The sequence below is a fragment of the Corella eumyota genome, chromosome 5, assembly GCF_963082875.1.
Source record: "Corella eumyota chromosome 5, kaCorEumy4.1, whole genome shotgun sequence".
Lineage (NCBI taxonomy): Eukaryota > Metazoa > Chordata > Ascidiacea > Phlebobranchia > Corellidae > Corella > Corella eumyota.
Window position 1 is genome coordinate 8152952 of NC_137494.1, and position 19070 is coordinate 8172021.

A 19070-nucleotide genomic window follows, 5' to 3' on the forward strand; every position below is an offset into this window, starting at 1 on the left:
ATCTGTGCAGTTCTAAGAAAGCAATTATTTTTTGATTTAAAATTTTTTATTTTTTTCAAAAATTTTTTATGCAATATCATTGGCCAAAAATATCACGTGACCTAATTAAACCCAAAATAAAAATTAGCTCTAACTTTTGTTCTAATAAATATTTTTGCTAAATGTTTTATCTTGAATGTTAGTTACACCAATGCGCGTCTACTTAAATATAAAATTTTAGGTTTTGAGATTTCATAAAATTTCAATAAAAGTGTCGTAACTTATATGAACATTAATATTTTCGAAAAATATTTTGTGAACACGTTAATTGGACCTATGCAGTTCTCACGAAGCAATTATTTTTTAATTTAAAATTTTTTATTTTTTTAAAAAAATTTATATGCAATATCATTGGCCAAAAATATCACGTGACCTAATTAAACCCAAAATAAAAATTAGCTCTAACTTTTGTTCTACCAAAAATTTTTGCGAAATGTTTTATCTTGAATGTTAGTTAGGCCAATGTACGTCTAATAAAATATAAAATTTTAAGTTTTGAGATTTCATAAAATTTTAATAAAAGTGTCATAACTTTTATGAATATTAATATTTTTAAAAAATATGTTGTGAACACGTTAATTAGACCTGTGCAGTTCTCACGGAGCAATTATTTTTTAATTTAATTTTTTTAAAAAAATTTATATGCAATATCATTGGCCAAAAATATCACGTGACCTAATTAAACCCAAAATAAAAATTAGCTCTAACTTTAGATCTACCGAAAATTTTTGCGAAATGTTTTATCTTGAATGTTAGTTAGGCCAATGTACGTCTAATAAAATATAAAATTTTAGGTTTTGAGATTTCATTAAATTTTAATAAAAGTGTCATAACTTTTATGAATATTAATATTTTCAAAAAATATTTTGTCAACACGTTAATTGGACCTGTGCAGTTCTAAGAGAGCAATTATTTTTTGATTTAAAATTTTATATTTTTTTCAAAAATTTTTTATGCAATATCATTGGCCAAAAATATCACGTGACCTAATTAAACCCAAAATAAAAATTAGCTCTAACTTTTGTTCTAATAAATATTTTTGCTAAATGTTTTATCTTGAATGTTAGTTACACCAATGCGCGTCTACTTAAATATAAAATTTTAGGTTTTGAGATTTCATAAAATTTCAATAAAAGTGTCGTAACTTTTATGAATATTAATATTTTCGAAAAATATTTTGTGAACACGTTAATTGAACTTGTGCAGTTCTCACAAAACATTTATTTTTTAATTTAAAATTTTTTATTTTTTTAAAAAAATTTATATGCAATATCATTGGCCAAAAATATCACGTGACCTAATTAAACCCAAAATAAAAATTAGCTCTAACATTTGTTCTAATAAAAATTTTTGCAAAATGTTTTATCTTGAATGTTAGTTAGGCCAATGTACGTCTAATAAAAAATAAAATTTTAGGTTTTGAGATTTCATAAAATTTTAATAAAAGTGTCATAACTTTTATGAATATTAATATTTTCAAAAAATATTTTGTCAACACGTTAATTGGACCTGTGCAGTTCTAAAAGAGCAATTATTTTTTGATTTAAAATTTTTTATTTTTTTCAAAAATTTTTTATGCAATATCATTGGCCAAAAATATCACGTGACCTATTTAAACCCAAAATAAAAATTAGCTCTAACTTTTGTTCTAATAAATATTTTTGCGAAATGTTTTATCTTGAATGTTAGTTACACCAATGCGCGTCTAATAAAATATAAAATTTTAGGTTTTGAGATTTCATAAAATTTCAATAAAAGTGTCATAACTTTTATGAATATTAATATTTTCGAAAAATATTTTGTGAACACGTTAATTGGACCTATGCAGTTCTCACAAAGCAATTATTTTTTAATTTAAAATTTTTTATTTTTTAAAAAAAATTTATATGCAATATCATTGGCCAAAAATATCACGTGACCTAATTAAACCCAAAATAAAAATTAGCTCTAACTTTTGTTCTACCGAAAATTTTTGCGAAATGTTTTATCTTGAATGTTAGTTAGGCCAATGTACGTCTAATAAAATATAAAATTTTAGGTTTTGAGATTTCATAAAATTTTAATAAAAATGTCATAACTTTTATGAATATTAATATTTTTAAAAAATGTGTTGTGAACACGTTAATTGGACCTGTGCAGTTCTCACGGAGCAATTATTTTTTAATTTAATTTTTTTTATTTTTTAAAAAAAATTTATATGCAATATCATTGGCCAAAAATATCACGTGACCTAATTAAACCCAAAATAAAAATTAGGTCTAACTTTTGTTCTACCGAAAATTTTTGCGAAATGTTTTATCTTGAATGTTAGTTAGGCCAATGTACGTCTAATAAAATATAAAATTTTAGGTTTTGAGATTTCATAAAATTTTAATAAAAGTGTCATAACTTTTATGAATATTAATATTTTCAAAAAATATTTTGTCAACACGTTAATTGGACCTGTGCAGTTCTAAAAGAGCAATTATTTTTTGATTTAAAATTTTTTATTTTTTTCAAAAATGTTTTATGCAATATCATTGGCCAAAAATATCACGTGACCTAATTAAACCCAAAATAAAAATTAGCTCTAACTTTTGTTCTAATAAATATTTTTGCTAAATGTTTTATCTTGAATGTTAGTTACACCAATGCGCGTCTAATAAAATATAAAATTTTAGGTTTTGAGATTTCATAAAATTTCAATAAAAGTGTCGTAACTTTTATGAATATTAATATTTTCGAAAAATATTTTGTGAACACGTTAATTGGACCTATGCAGTTTTCACGAAGCAATTATTTTTTAATTTAAAATTTTTTATTTTTTTAAAAAAATTTATATGCAATATCATTGGCCAAAAATATCACGTGACCTAATTAAACCCAAAATAAAAATTAGCTCTAACTTTTGTTCTACCGAAAATTTTTGCGAAGTGTTTTATCTTGAATGTTAGTTAGGCCAATGTACGTCTAATAAAATATAAAATTTTAGGTTTTAAGATTTCATAAAATTTTAATAAAAGTGTCATAACTTTTATGAATATTAATATTTTCAAAAAATATTTTGTCAACACGTTAATTGGATCTGTGCAATTCTAAAAGAGCAATTATTTTTTGATTTAAAATTTTTTATTTTTTTCAAAAAATTTTTTACTTTTTTTCTAATAAATATTTTTGCTAAATGTTTTATCTTGAATGTTAGTTACACCAATGCGCGTCTAATAAAATATAAAATTTTAGGTTTTGAGATTTCATAAAATTTTAATAAAAGTGTCATAACTTTTATGAATATTAATATTTTCGAAAAATATTTTGTGAACACGTTAATTGGACTTGTGCAGTTCTCACAAAACAATTATTTTTTAATTTAATTTTTTTTATTTTTTTAAAAAAATTTATATGCAATATCATTGGCCAAAAATATCACGTGACCTAATTAAACCCAAAATAAAAATTAGCTCTAACTTTTGTTCTAATAAAAATTTTTGCGAAATGTTTTATCTTGAATGTTAGTTAGGCCAATGTACGTTTAATAAAATATAAAATTTTAGGTTTTGAGATTTCATAAAATTTTAATAAAAGTGTCGTAACTTTTATGAATATTAATATTTTTGAAAAATATTTTGTGAACACGTTAATTGGACCTATGCAGTTCTCACGAAGCAATTATTTTTTAATTTAAAATTTTTTATTTTTTTAAAAAAATTTATATGCAATATCATTGGCCAAAAATATCACGTGACCTCATTAAACCCAAAATAAAAATTAGCTCTAACTTTTGTTCTACCGAAAATTTTTGCGAAATGTTTTATCTTGAATGTTAGTTAGGCCAATGTACGTCTAATAAAATATAAAATTTTAGGTTTTAAGATTTCATAAAATTTTAATAAAAGTGTCATAACTTTTATGAATATTAATATTTTCAAAAAATATTTTGTCAACACGTTAATTGGATCTGTGCAATTCTAAAAGAGCAATTATTTTTTTATTTAAAATTTTTTATTTTTTTCAAAAAATTTTTATGCAATATCATTGGCCAAAAATATCACGTGACCTAATTAAACCCAAAATAAAAATTAGCTCTAACTTTTTTTCTAATAAATATTTTTGCTAAATGTTTTATCTTGAATGTTAGTTACACCAATGCGCGTCTAATAAAATATAAAATTTTAGGTTTTGAGATTTCATAAAATTTTAATAAAAGTGTCATAACTTTTATGAATATTAATATTTTCGAAAAATATTTTGTGAACACGTTAATTGGACTTGTGCAGTTCTCACAAAACAATTATTTTTTAATTTAATTTTTTTTATTTTTTTAAATTTATATGCAATATCATTGGCCAAAAATATCACGTGACCTAATTAAACCCAAAATAAAAATTAGCTCTAACTTTTGTTCTACCGAAAATTTTTGCGAAATGTTTTATCTTGAATGTTAGTTAGGCCAATGTACGTCTAATAAAATTTTAGGTTTTGAGATTTATAAAATTTTAATAAAAGTGTCATAACTTTTATGAATATCAATATTCTCAAAAAATATTTTGTCAACACGTTAATTGGACCTGTGCAGTTCTAAAAGAGCAATTATTTTTTGATTTAAAATTTTTTATTTTTTTCAAAAATTTTTTATGTAATATCATTGCCAAAAATATCACGTGACCTAATTAAACCCAAAATAAAAATTAGCTCTAACTTTTGTTCTAATAAATATTTTTGCTAAATGTTTTATCTTGAATGTTAGTTACACCAATGCGCGTCTAATAAAATATAAAATTTTAGGTTTTGAGATTTCATAAAATTTCAATAAAAGTGTCATAACTTTTATGAATATTAATATTTTCGAAAAATATTTTGTGAACACGTTAATTAGACCTGTGTAGTTCTCACGAAGCAATTATTTTTTTATTTAAATTTTTTTATTTTTTTCAAAAAATTTTTATGCAATATCATTGGCCAAAAATATCACGTGACCTAATTAAACCCAAAATAAATTAGCTCTAACATTTGTTCTAATGAAAATTTTTGCAAAATGTTTTATCTTGAATGTTAGTTACGCCAATGCGCGTCTACTTAAATATAAAATTTTAGGTTTTGAGATTTCATAAATTTTTAATAAAAGTGTCATAACTTTTATGAATATTAATATTTTAAAAAAATATTTTTTGAACACGTTAATTGGACTTGTGCAGTTCTCACGAAGCAATTATTTTTTAATTTAAAATTTTTTATTTTTTTCAAAAAATTTATATGCAATATCATTGGCCAAAAATATCACGTGACCTAATTAAACCCAAAATAAAAATTAGCTCTAACTTTTGTTCTACCGAAAATTTTTGCGAAATGTTTTATCTTGAATGTTAGTTAGGCCAATGTACGTCTAATAAAATATAAAATTTTAGGTTTTAAGATTTCATAAAATTTTAATAAAAGTGTCGTAACTTTTATGAATATTAATATTTAAAAAAAATATTTTGTCAATACGTTAATTGGATCTGTGCAATTCTAAAAGAGCAATTATTTTTTTATTTAAAATTTTTCATTTTTTTCAAAAAATTTTTATGCAATATCATTGGCCAAAAATATCACGTGACCTAATTAAACCCAAAATAAAAATTAGCTCTAACTTTTTTTCTAATAAATATTTTTGCTAAATGTTTTATCTTGAATGTTAGTTACACCAATGCGCGTCTAATAAAATATAAAATTTTAGGTTTTGAGATTTCATAAAATTTCAATAAAAGTGTCATAACTTTTATGAATATTAATATTTTCGAAAAATATTTTGTGAACACGTTAATTGGACCTGTGTAGTTCTCACGAAGCAATTATTTTTTTATTTAAATTTTTTTATTTTTTTCAAAAAATTTTTATGCAATATCATTGGCCAAAAATATCACGTGACCTAATTAAACCCAAAATAAATTAGCTCTAACATTTGTTCTAATGAAAATTTTTGCAAAATGTTTTATCTTGAATGTTAGTTACGCCAATGCGCGTCTACTTAAATATAAAATTTTAGGTTTTGAGATTTCATAAATTTTTAATAAAAGTGTCATAACTTTTATGAATATTAATATTTTAAAAAAATATTTTTTGAACACGTTAATTGGACCTATGCAGTTTTCACGAAGCAATTATTTTTTAATTTAAAATTTTTTATTTTTTTAAAAAAATTTATATGCAATATCATTGGCCAAAAACATCACGTGACCTCATTAAACCCAAAATAAAAATTAGCTCTAACTTTTGTTCTACCGAAAATTTTTGCGAAATGTTTTATCTTGAATGTTAGTTAGGCCAATGTACGCCTAATAAAATATAAAATTTTAGGTTTTGAGATTTCATAAAATTTTAATAAAAGTGTCATAACTTTTATGAATATTAATATTTTCAAAAAATATTTTGTCAACACGTTAATTGGATCTGTGCAATTCTAAAAGAGCAACTATTTTTTGATTTAAAATTTTTTATTTTTTTCAAAAAATTTTTATGCAATATCATTGGCCAAAAATATCACGTGACCTAATTAAACCCAAAATAAAAATTAGCTCTAACTTTTTTTCTAATAAATATTTTTGCTAAATGTTTTATCTTGAATGTTAGTTACACCAATGCGCGTCTAATAAAACATAAAATTTTAGGTTTTGAGATTTCATAAAATTTTAATAAAAGTGTCATAACTTTTATGAATATTAATATTTTCGAAAAATATTTTATGAACACGTTAATTGGACTTGTGCAGTTCTCACAAAGCAATTATTTTTTAATTTAATTTTTTTTATTTTTTTAAAAAGATTTGTATGCAATATCATTGGCCAAAAATATTACGTGACCTAATTAAACCCAAAATAAAAATTAGCTTTAACTTTTGTTCTACCGAAAATTTTTGCGAAATGTTTTATCTCGAATGTTAGTTAGGCCAATGTACGTCTAATAAAATATAAAATTTTAGGTTTTGAGATTTCATAAAATTTTAATAAAAGTGTCATAACTTTTATGAATATTAATATTTATAAAAAATATTTTATCAACACGTTAATTGGACCTGTGCAGTTCTAAAAGAGCAATTATTTTTTGATTTAAAATTTTTTATTTTTTTCAAAAAATTTTTATGCAATATCATTGGCCAAAAATATCACGTGACCTAATTAAACCCAAAATAAAAATTAGCTCTAACTTTTTTTCTAATAAATATTTTTGCTAAATGTTTTATCTTGAATGTTTGTTACACCAATGCGCGTCTAATAAAATATAAAATTTTAGGTTTTGAGATTTCATAAAATTTTAATAAAAGTGTCATAACTTTTACGAATATTAATATTTTCAAAAAATATTTTGTGAACACGTTAATTGGACCTGTGCAGTTCTAAAAGAACTATTATTTTTTGATTTAAAATTTTTTATTTTTTTCAAAATTTTTTTATGCAATATCATTGGCCAAAAATATCACGTGACCTAATTAAACCCAAAATAAAAATTAGCTCTAACTTTTGTTCTAATAAATATTTTTGCTAAATGTTTTATCTTGAATGCTAGTTACACCAATGCGCGTCTAATAAAATATAAAATTTTAGGTTTTAAGATTTCATAAAATTTTAATAAAAGTGTCATAACTTTTATGAATATTAATATTTTCGAAAAATATTTTGTGAACACGTTAATTGTGAACATGTTAATTTTATCATATGGGAAACAAATGTACGATTGCAAATTAAATTTACTTTTGGAACGGGGCAATAAAAATGTGGCACATAGGGGTTATGACGTCATTACCGCGCAAAAACCGATAATCGAAATACATAATTTCGTCATATAATGCCCCCGTTGACCTCTTTATCCCCTTTGTGCCAATTTCTAGTTAGTCTTATCCGATTGCAAATTAAATTTACTTTGGTAATAAAATTGTGGTAACAAAAATGTGGCACACAGGGGTATGACGTCATTTTCGCCCAAAAGCGTAATGATGACGTCATTAACTTTTTAGATTACAAAGATGCCTAAAGAGAAGTACGCCGATTTAGCAACTCGCCTGTGTCAAACAAGACTAACATGTGCAGGCTGTACATTTTAAAATTAAGCGATAAGACAAACCCTAAACAGTAAAAAAAAAAATAAAAAAATTTTATAATTTATTTACTAAAAAAATGGAATTTTAATACCTGCCATACTGTAACTTAATTCATGTCATTTTTTTTTATTTTTACATGTAAAATTCGTTGTATATAATATCACGCAAATCAGCCACGTCCTGAAAGGCATAGACCAAATTTTGTATTTAAATGAACTTTCTGCTAACAGCCTTTGTATGACGTGTTATGATCTTATTTTTAATACCTAAAAATCGTTAAGATTAAACTTCATAATTAACGAAATTCGCAGCAGATTAAAATTAAAGGCACGACTAAATAAAGGTGAGCACGGTATTTTAATATGCATAGCAACGCTTTTTTGCATTGTAAAGCACGGCATAAATACAACATTAAAACAACGATCTTTGTAGTAACTTTTCATTTTTTATTTAACCCAGTAAATATATTTCAGACATATTTGTATACATATCTTAAATATAATCATCAATAAATATTAAGTTTAACACACTAACTCATTTCAAACCTCGTTTAAAGTTAGGTTGACTTGGGGCTACTTAGCTAGCTCAGAGTAAAGAACAACTAAGTTTTAAAATATAAGTACAAGTTCATTACCCCAATTTAGCTTAGAAATCAACACTGATTTACTTGAAAATCAATACTGATTAAATTCCAATAAACATTTTCTTAATTTGAGTATTCGCAAATTCTTTTGATGAACTTTCCAATAGTTGTAAAATCTGCAAAATGCTTGTAATATGACATTAGGCTTTAAAAATGAAAAAATTTAGCAATTTCCAATTTGTTTAAATCAACTATACAACTTATTTTAATTGATAACTAGAAAAAGTAACTCAAAATATTACATAAAGACACTTTTATTTGCAACAAAGTACCAAATTTGATCAAAATACAAAGACAGGTTTGTTTAATTTCTACAAGCATTACTAAGTTGAAATTAAAATTTCGGCAAAAAATTAAACAAAAAAAATTACACAAATTAAATTTTTAAAGGCGTTATCTTTTACAATTTTACAGAATAAAACAAAACATGTACCAGTAAATTCAATTGAAAAACTTTAAAATACAAACAAAAAAGGGTTTATATGACAAAACATTTTAGTTTTACTATTTGTAATATCGTATATGTGATACTAATACGGCAAGGCCAATATATACACATATAGGATGATTTAAGGCACACAGAAAAATACAAAATATCAGAACATCACCACCACGATAAAATAATTACAAATACATTTTACAATGTTAGAAAATTTACACAATTTTTTGTAACAAAATAATGTCATGATTTATACAGCACCAAGATAATATAAGTACCAAAATTGTAACATTAACATTGTTAATGTTATCTTTAAATGCACTTAAAATGACAAAAAAGATATGCATCCGCAGTGAAAGTTTATAAACCTTTATTGATTGCCCATAAATATAAAATGATCTGAGTTACGGTACCAAAAATAAAGAATGTAATGTGTTTATGCAAATAATTATATTATGTTAAACACTCTAAACAATAAATATTTTTAATTAAAAACCGACTTTTTTGCCACATTTAATTTTCGTATTTAAAATACTAAAAAAGAAATTTATTTTAGCTTTTTAAGTGATCGTAATTTTTATAAATTTTACTTAAGTTTTTAAAAAAAAAACATTTTTGTTACGAGAGTTAAGTGCACAAAACAATCAATCCGTATAAAAAGCTATGAAAAAACACTTAAAAAGTTCAACAAAGAAATTCTAAAATTAAAGTTCATAAAAAGGCAACCACAAAATAATTCATCTAAGGCACTGTGTGTGAAAAAAAGATCAAAGTTCCTCAAAAGAGAAAACATCAAAAACTACGGAAAATATTTTTTCTAAGGCACATAGTTATATTAGTGTGTAAAAAATAAAAAGCAGCATTGGCAAATTTATACGAAGGCTTCTGAGCCACTTCCAACATTCCGGTGGGTCAACGAACTACTTTCATCTGCATCATCAATTCCAGGGACGTGTCGATATTTCATTGAACCCATCCTGTAAAAACAAGAAAAAAACTTAAAATTAAACCTCTTTGTCTATCAAAATGCAACACACCAAGCCTTTATCTAGAGAAAAAAAATATCTATATGAAAAATTTGATTTATCTGTATAGTTTTATATTTATTAACCAGCTTATTTTTTTACTACCGTTAATAAATAAAAGCAAGTACTGTTATAATCTTTTAACAAAAAACATCTAACAGCGAAATCTAGTAAAATACCAAAAACCTTAAAAAAAATTGTATACAAATATAGTAATGCAGAACATTAGAATTGAGCTCATCTAAGTATTTTACAGCATTGATTTGCCTTAAAATTTATGTTAATACTGTGTGTTAACAACATCTTCCTATTTTTAGCTTAGACTTTTAAGTGTTAGCATTTTTAAAACTTTTTTATACTTGCTAAATATATATTGATAGCAATTTTAAACTATGCTAACCCATTTAATTTTGAAGAACAATTGTAAAAAAAATTAAGAATATCAAAAATAATTTATACCAGAGATAAATCCAACTTACTTAAATCGATATCCTTTCTTTTTCCAAATGACGAAACCAACAACACAAAGAATAACGCCAACAATTAGACCTCCAAACCACAAACCAGCCATGGAAGAAGATTTATCCGGATTGGGTTGAGTTCCTTGATCAACTGATTCAACAATTTTTTTTCATGTAAATTTATTAGTGAATATGTTTTATTTTAAATATCAATTTTTTAAACTTAATTTGTTTATTTTGTAAAAAAATTGGTATTTTTAATTTAATTTATTCTGTCATAGTTACAGATTTAATAGGTGCTTCGAAAAAAAATATTGCTGTTATACAAACTAATTAAAGATCACCTCATATAGTTTAAACAAAAATAATTGTAGTAAATATTATTTGTTTTTAATACATTTATGTAATAGGCTTATTCTAATCTAAAAACTTACAAATTTTATTGCTTGAATTGCAAGTCAGGACATCTGAAACTTTGGCCAAATCTTGATCAGCATAAGCAGCAGGCAATTTGCATCTTGGTAATCATAAACATTGGTTAAACTAACAAACACAACTTGGATTTTTATATTTTATTTTTTACAAAAAGAATTTAAATTAAATTCCAAAAAAATTAGAATTGTTACCAGGTACTAAATACCATTAGCATTTCCCTTAAAGGACTAATGTATTAACTTACATGATTCCATCAGAAAAAACGTCTTTGTCGATAATAAATTGATTTGTCTGAATAAAAATGCGTGTTGATTCCATGTTGCAATCACATTCAAACAGATTCTCGCTCACAAACATTTTCTTTATGGTTTGCATCTAACAAATGAATCAAGATTTATAATTTATATGCACTGATACCATTAAAAAAATAAGTTTTTAAAACAGTCACCCTCTGACAGAAAATAAAAAATAATCTCAAAAAACAGTTTAAAACAACTTTTTAATATGTAACATAAATGGTGAATTGATTTAGATGAGTTTAAATTAAAAAATAACTAATTGTCCTGGAAATGTTATTCTATTAATCAAGAATTATTAAAATAAGAACAGGTAGGTCTTAATCGCAACTGATTTAAAAAGTAAATCATTGTTGTAACTATTTAGCAGATGTAGAGTTAATCCAGTAAAATTTAAAAATTTAAGCAAGAGATATTTGCAAGTATATGAACACTGTTACAAGTTAATGATTCATAACAATGCAAAACATTCATTAATTTAAAAAAAAAACATCTTTAAACATACCTCCGCAAGTGGTTCTATAACTGCTTTGTTAAAATACGTCAATTGGTTGTTCTCCAAATGAATAAACCTTTACCAAAAAAGATTTTAAATATAAAACACGAATAAAAAAAAAAACTATGCAAAAATATTGTTCACAAAAAACCACATTTAAGAAAATATTTATAAAAATCATGTTAAGGTGTCTGTTTAAAGATTTTTTTTTTAAATAAATTTTATTCATACAATTAATGCTATAAAAGAAACAATTATTAACCTTATATTTAGTAGCCCAGCAAATGCACCAACTTCAATTTTTGACAAATGATTGTGTCTGATATAAAGCCATTGCAAAGATTCAACACCCTTAACAAAAATTGTTAGAAAAGTTAACAAATTTTAAACAAAACTATTTTTTTCTTGGCACTATAGCATTTTAAAATAAAATAAAAAAGCAAACAGTGATAATTGCACCCAAAAATTATATAGCTAGTAAAATTTATAAATTATGGTTTTTATCTATAAAATTGAAATTAAATTAAAACTGTTACAAAAAGTTATGGTTTATTTGAAATTACCGTAAGTAAATCTTTAGGTAAAGTTTCCAGTTGATTATTATCCAAAACCAAAATACTTAATTTTTCTAACTTATTAAATATATTTGCTGGTAAAGTTTTGAGAAGATTGTCCCGCATAGTTAAAGTTGTCAGTTGCTTTAGATCATCAAATGCCTAAAAATTAAATTTCATAACAGTTAAAGCTTCTATTACTTTTAAACTAACACTGGCAGCGTGGTGGCAAATATAATCTATATAATATCCCAAACTGCTAAAGGCAACTTCAGACTGGGTTCGAGTAACTGAAGTTACTTTATGTTTAGATCGCACATTCGACCTTCCCCCATCGAGGATAAAGATATACAAAACAAAACTACTTGAAGTTTACTTTTTGGCCCTTCAAAAAAAAGGATTGTAAATGTAAAAAGATGTAAGAACTGCAAAAGCACTAAAAACTATTTGCATTCATTAAGAAAACAAAATATTAATTAATTATCATAAGAAAGTAACTAGGATTAGAGTAGGCCATATAAATTTATAATTTAATTAACTGTAAAAATAATAAGAAATCTGTAAGGGTAATCAATTTGTTCGAGTTTGTAAACTACAAAAGATCCCAAATTTTTGTTAATAAATAATGTAACAAAAAAAAATTATTTAGCATAATATATTTACAAAACTTATAGTACATTTTTTTCAGTTAGTTTAAAATCTATTACCTAATATTTTTAAATATTTTTACTCATTTTAGTAAAGATGTTAACAAGTTAATAACTTTTTTAGACATGTATTTATGGTGATGACCAACAGGCAACAATAGTAATACTACCCTAAGGCCAAACTTACACTATGATAACCCAAACAAAGTATTAAACATAATTTTTTTACTCTATTTGAGTTTCATTTACAAAGCAATAAAAATATAAATAGAATTTTGCACATGGATTGGAGCATGGTCTCTTGGCAATTTTTTTTTAATTTTAAGTATTTATAACTACTGCACCCGATAAAAAATATAGCATATCCAATAATATCTATAAATAAACATTAAAAATTGTAACAAAACAAACCTGTGGTACAATAGTTGAAATGATATTATTATCCAATCTTAATTCTTCTAGTCTCTTCATTTCGATAAACTTATTAATGGTGGATATTTGGTTGGAAGCTAAACTGATTGTAACTGAATTGGGATCCAAATTTGGTGGCACCTCTGTTTAAAATAAACAAGTGTGGATTTAAACAAAAAAGTTATCCAAATTTTGCTTTGTTATTAATTGTTAATTTAGATTATATCTTAACTCTGAACAATAAGTGGCATTGTGTCCTTGCTATTTATTATTTTCAATAAAATGATAAAAATGTTGACAACAGATTTTTCAATACTAATTAAATGCTTGATTATCAAAAAAAACAACAAATTTACATTATAACAATACAAATTTCACTAAATAGACTTTTAATAAAATTGATAAAAATCATTACTTAGGTTTTGAGCTATTTTAAATATAAAATTTTTTAAAACTTGTATATTCTTGTTGCGTTAACGCCAACCTATTGCATAACTAGAAAACAGATTTAAAATTATAACAACCCAGTCTACATAATAAAAAAAGATAGATATAAGTTAAAATACCCAAAGTTAGAATACATTTAACTTTAACAACCAGTCTCTCTGTATCAGAAACTGGCACTTGTTTTATTAATTTATATATTTAAATAAGAGCCAATTAGTCTAATTACCTGTTAAAGCTTTGTTTATATCATTGCTGCTACAGTCAGTGTTTTGGGAAGCACATACACAATTGTCAGGGCAGTTAGTATCTTTTACAGATATATCCTTATCATTGGTAACCTCAATCTAAAGAAAAATAATATTAAACCAGACTAAAACTTTAAATATAATTTACCAACATATTTAATAAACAGTGTGATTTTAAATGCGATTTGTTAGCAAAAAAATTATTTATAGCCTTTTTAAAGGTTTATAATTTATAATAACAAAGCCTAGGGTTAAATTTAAACAAAAAAAAATTTGTGTCAGTTAGTTTTTTTAAGAATCAGTACACACAGTAGGAATTGGAGTTGTGGAAGCTATCTTAGAGGGCTTGGTTGTAGGGCCTGTTACTTTGTTCACAGTTATAGACGTTTCGGCTTGCTTTGAACCCTGTGAGTTTGTAACAGTGCACAAATATTTTCCTTGATCCACATCTTGCTCTAGTGAATGGATTGTAAGAGCACCCGCTTGTGTTACCTCAATTCCTTCGAACCTATCAGCGGTTTGAAGTTTATATTTGTCACCATTTGGGGCTGTCCATACCAGGGTAGGGTAAGGAAGTAAAGTTTCTAAGATACAAAAAAAATAATTCATATAATTTTAAAGATAGAGAAAAAATTGAGAAATGTTTACTTTAAAATACAACAATACAATAATCTACAAAACAATTTTTAAAAACGTTGCTTAATGCTTTAACATTTTAATTTACCAAAGGCACCAAAAACAATAAAAAATTACCCTTTTATCGAGACATATACAAATTTTTTAAAAATGTGTCAGTCTACACAAAAATTAAAAAATGCTAAAAATGATCTACACAAAATGTGTGGTTTGTATAACTTATAGAACTTTAGATTGAAGCAAAGTCTAACTCACTGCCTATAGTATGTAATTTGTTTTATTTAACTGTAAACTATCTAATAAAAATCATAATACTTAATTGTAAATACAAAAAAAAAGTGTGACAAAAATTTATGTTAATAAGATTTAATTGGATGGCAGTAAAAAATTAAATACCATGCAACAAAATACTGTCCTATTTTTGCTTAAACCAAAGTACTTTCATATCAAAATATTATACAAAATTCCCCTTCTGAAACAAATTAAAATACTTACTGTCAAAAATGCATTGCAATTGAATGCTTTGTCCTTCGTGCACATTACTTTTTTCAGAGATTCCAGTAATATCGGGTTTTTGGCAGTATTTCGTTTGATTTATCATTTCCATATTTATATCTACAACTTTTTGACTAAACACGATAAAAAAAACAATCAATTTATTTTGAATAAAATATTGAACTCTATTATAGGTTGTTGTTTTAGTGCAATATACTTATAGTTACAAAGGTAAAGTTTTCAAAAAAAGGTAATATATATACCAAGTCTTGCATATGTAATAAACATAAATCAGTACAACAATAATTTAATTATATATATAATGTAACTTTTTTTGACATGAAACTAACACTCACCTGTCTAGGTTTTGACATATCATTGGATAATTGGAATCTAATGTCTTGAACCACTCAGTTTTTTTAAACCAATCCAATTGAGAGATCATATCACAATCACATGACCAGGGATTATTGTCAAACCTTAAGGTCTTTTAAAAGAAAATTCATTTTAACACCTAAAGAAATGTTATTAAATACCTATATAAACTAATTACTTTAAGTGCATTTAAACATTAATTACAAAAAAAAACAAACAAACTATAACTAAAGCTTAATGGACAACAAATGTACAAAAAATGTGGCTTTACAGTAAAAAAAATTTGGTTTATTGCCAAATATGTAAAAAAATGCAGCCTGTGAAATTTGCTTAGCGAGTGTTTAACACTTTTTGCAAAGTAAGAATTTGAAATTTTAAGAATAAATGATTAGAAAAGATATTCAATACCAATTTTTTTAATTTTAAAACAAAATTTTTGTTTTAAACAAGACCTCAAAAAAAAAAAAAAAAAATTAAAGTTGAAAGGTTTTACCTCAATAAGTGGAGCACTGCTAAGTCCATTCACCCATTTGTAATTAAAAGTATGAAGATGATTACCGTCTAATCGAAGTCGAACCAGACTTTTTAAGCGCAGAAATGCATGAGGGTGAATAAAGGTAATCTGGTTGTTGTGGAGATCTAATTCAGTCAACTGTTTTAAATCGTAGAACAAGAAATGTGGAATAAATTCCAGCAAGTTCGAGTCCAGTTTTAAAATCTAAAAACAAAGTCACTTCAAATTAACGATCTTTTCTACTAAGATAACATCAAATTTTAAATAAAAAAAATTTTTATCAAAATAATATATGAATTTTTTTCTGGCAAGATAGAGTATTAGACTACTGATACTAGCATATATACTAAGCTATATCAAGAACATTTTATTGGTTTGTGTTCCAAGTAATGGCAACTGGCACATAAAACAGAATTTACAGAATCCTAAAGGTTATAATTTTGACCACCATAATAACTAGGTTTTTGCACTCTAAATTTGTATAAGTTTTTGACTTTCTTCCTTAATGTTGGTATATATATTAACTTTCTTTAATAAAAAAAAATTTAAACATGATATATGGGATATATTAATTTGAATGTAAAAAATATTTTAAAGTGATTAAAAAAAGTTCTTAAAGTCATTATACTAGCGATATTTTTATACTTAAAATTAATAAAGTTGATGCCACTTAACACAAAAATGATATCTTTAGATAATTTTACCTACTTTTTAAGTTATACAACTTTAAAAAAAAAATTAAAAATTGAAAAAAAATTGAAAATTGATTAAAAAAAAGAAAAGGGAAGCTCTGTTTGCGATAACGTTGAAAGTACTAGCTTGTTTACATTCACTAGGTACTTGGTATGGTAACCTGTTTTTTTATGTTAATCATTTTCCAGTACTTAAATTGTAAGTACCAAAGACATTTTTTAAAGGTTCTAAAGCCATTTTGTGATTCATTGTCAACCATACTAACGTGCTATATACATCACATACACAATTACAAAACTCTGTAACATAACACTTTAATAAGTTAATTATATTTGTTAATATAGCTTTACCTGCAACTGCAAGGGATTCCATTCGAAAACATCGTCCACTATCCTTTCAATTTTATTGCTACTTAAAATAAGCATACGCAAGTCGTCAAGATTATCAAATGCATTAAATGAAATATTGTTGATTTTGTTACTTGATAAATCTAAGTTAACAAGACCAGGTGCTTCTGGAACCTTAAAATTTAAAAATATAATAATTTAATTCATATATAGTATATATATATTGGTTTTTTTTACAACCAGGGTTTTTTTTACAGCGTATTGTTCTTATTTCCGGAATGAAAATTAAACCAAAAATGGCATTTTACTGAAAATAACAAATATTTTATTATCCCTCATATCATAACTTTTCTCTTAAAAATGCAATTTCATTATGAGAAAAAAATGATCAATATTTCGTAAAAACGTCATTTTTAAATACTTTTTTTTAAGAAAATATTCATTCGATCAAAAATGGTTTTTGCTAATATAGAGGATTAGAACTACTAGGTTAAATTTATTTTATTCCCAACAGTAAAGTGGCACATACAAGTTCTAAAATTAATATTTCACTTTTAAATGTAGAATCAATGTAAATGTACATTATGACTAGGTAAGGTTCACAAAATAATAAATAGCCAATCATGCAAACTTTAATAATATACCAAGTCTAGATTTGTCAGTTTTGAACCACTAAAAACCAGAGTTGAAATGCCTTCATCTATTGCCTTTGGAAGGTTGGTGTTTTGGGAATTCCGGCAATCGTAAGTATCTTGTGAACATGTGCATCTAAAATGTATGCAAGCAAGTGTTTGTGTTTAACACAATTCTCTTTAAATGTAAAAATTTTAATTTAAATAAAAAAATTAAAAACAAAAAAAACTAATGCAAATTTTAGCTGTTTTGATTTAAATGTAAATTTAAAAAACCATTACCAATATAACTAAAGTCAAAAAAACTAATTAATTAACCAGCTTTTTTACATAATCTTTATTGTTCTTAACTCACCCATTAAGACATTCAGGAGTAACACTTCCAACAAAAAAACAAACAGATATAAGAAAAACAAAAAATAGGTTCACCATTTTTACAATCATGAAAAAACTTTAAAAATAATTCAAGCTGAAAAAAATGACCCAAATTAATTTAGTAAATCTGTAAAATGTTTATAATAATCAAATAATCTAGTAGGCTAATAATTAGTTGTTTTTCCATAGATTGTATACTACAGTAAAGTCCTAAAATGCTAAACTAAATCATAAAGTTAACGGGGCTCAAACAAAGGTTTTTACTTAACTTTTATTACTTTCATAGAAAGCTTTTCTGTATCTGTTAAACACTTCCTGTAAATCAGACACCTGTACGTCGAAAATGACTCACTTGTCTGTCAACAGAGTTTATGACTGCAAAATCGTATTGTCACGAATAAAAGCGTATTTTTGTCATCTTTTAATAGGAATTCAAAATTTTCTTTTTAAACGATACAAAATTTAGTTATATTTGCTAAAATTAAGCCATAACGTGCTAAATTTTAAAACCTTAAAAAAAGTAGTATAATCATATATATATATATATATATATATGTCAGCGTGGTGTAGTAAACACTTGCTACACCACCATGGTGAGTTCAATTCTCACTGCTCTCATGCTGTAGCGCCCTTGAGTATAAATAACATTACACATAGATATATAATTATAGTTCATAGATATGCAAAGTAATATCTTATCTGTAATATAATTAATACGATTACGGCTTATATCGCGGAAAATAAAATGTGATGTATTCTGCTTGAAAGTCCATGAAACACAGTTTTACTTTTCCACAAAATGGTATAACAAAATA

General features: G+C 24.6%; 1 protein-coding gene across 1 annotated transcript; it reads right to left on the reverse strand.

Moving 5' to 3' along the window:
• Positions 1 to 8970: 8970 nt before the first annotated feature.
• LOC145752221 (uncharacterized) lies at positions 8971 to 18377 on the reverse strand. Its single transcript, XM_082568456.1, has 16 exons — positions 18236 to 18377; positions 17893 to 18016; positions 17252 to 17422; positions 16188 to 16412; positions 15676 to 15806; positions 15320 to 15453; positions 14498 to 14772; positions 14170 to 14287; positions 13497 to 13639; positions 12448 to 12600; positions 12147 to 12235; positions 11894 to 11960; positions 11337 to 11467; positions 11092 to 11174; positions 10676 to 10808; positions 8971 to 10148 (listed from the first exon to the last, which is right to left on the reverse strand). Exons 1-16 carry the CDS (start codon positions 18322 to 18324, stop codon positions 10043 to 10045), a joined length of 2172 nt encoding a protein of 723 aa, XP_082424582.1. The 5' UTR covers positions 18325 to 18377; the 3' UTR covers positions 8971 to 10042.
• Positions 18378 to 19070: the final 693 nt, after the last annotated feature.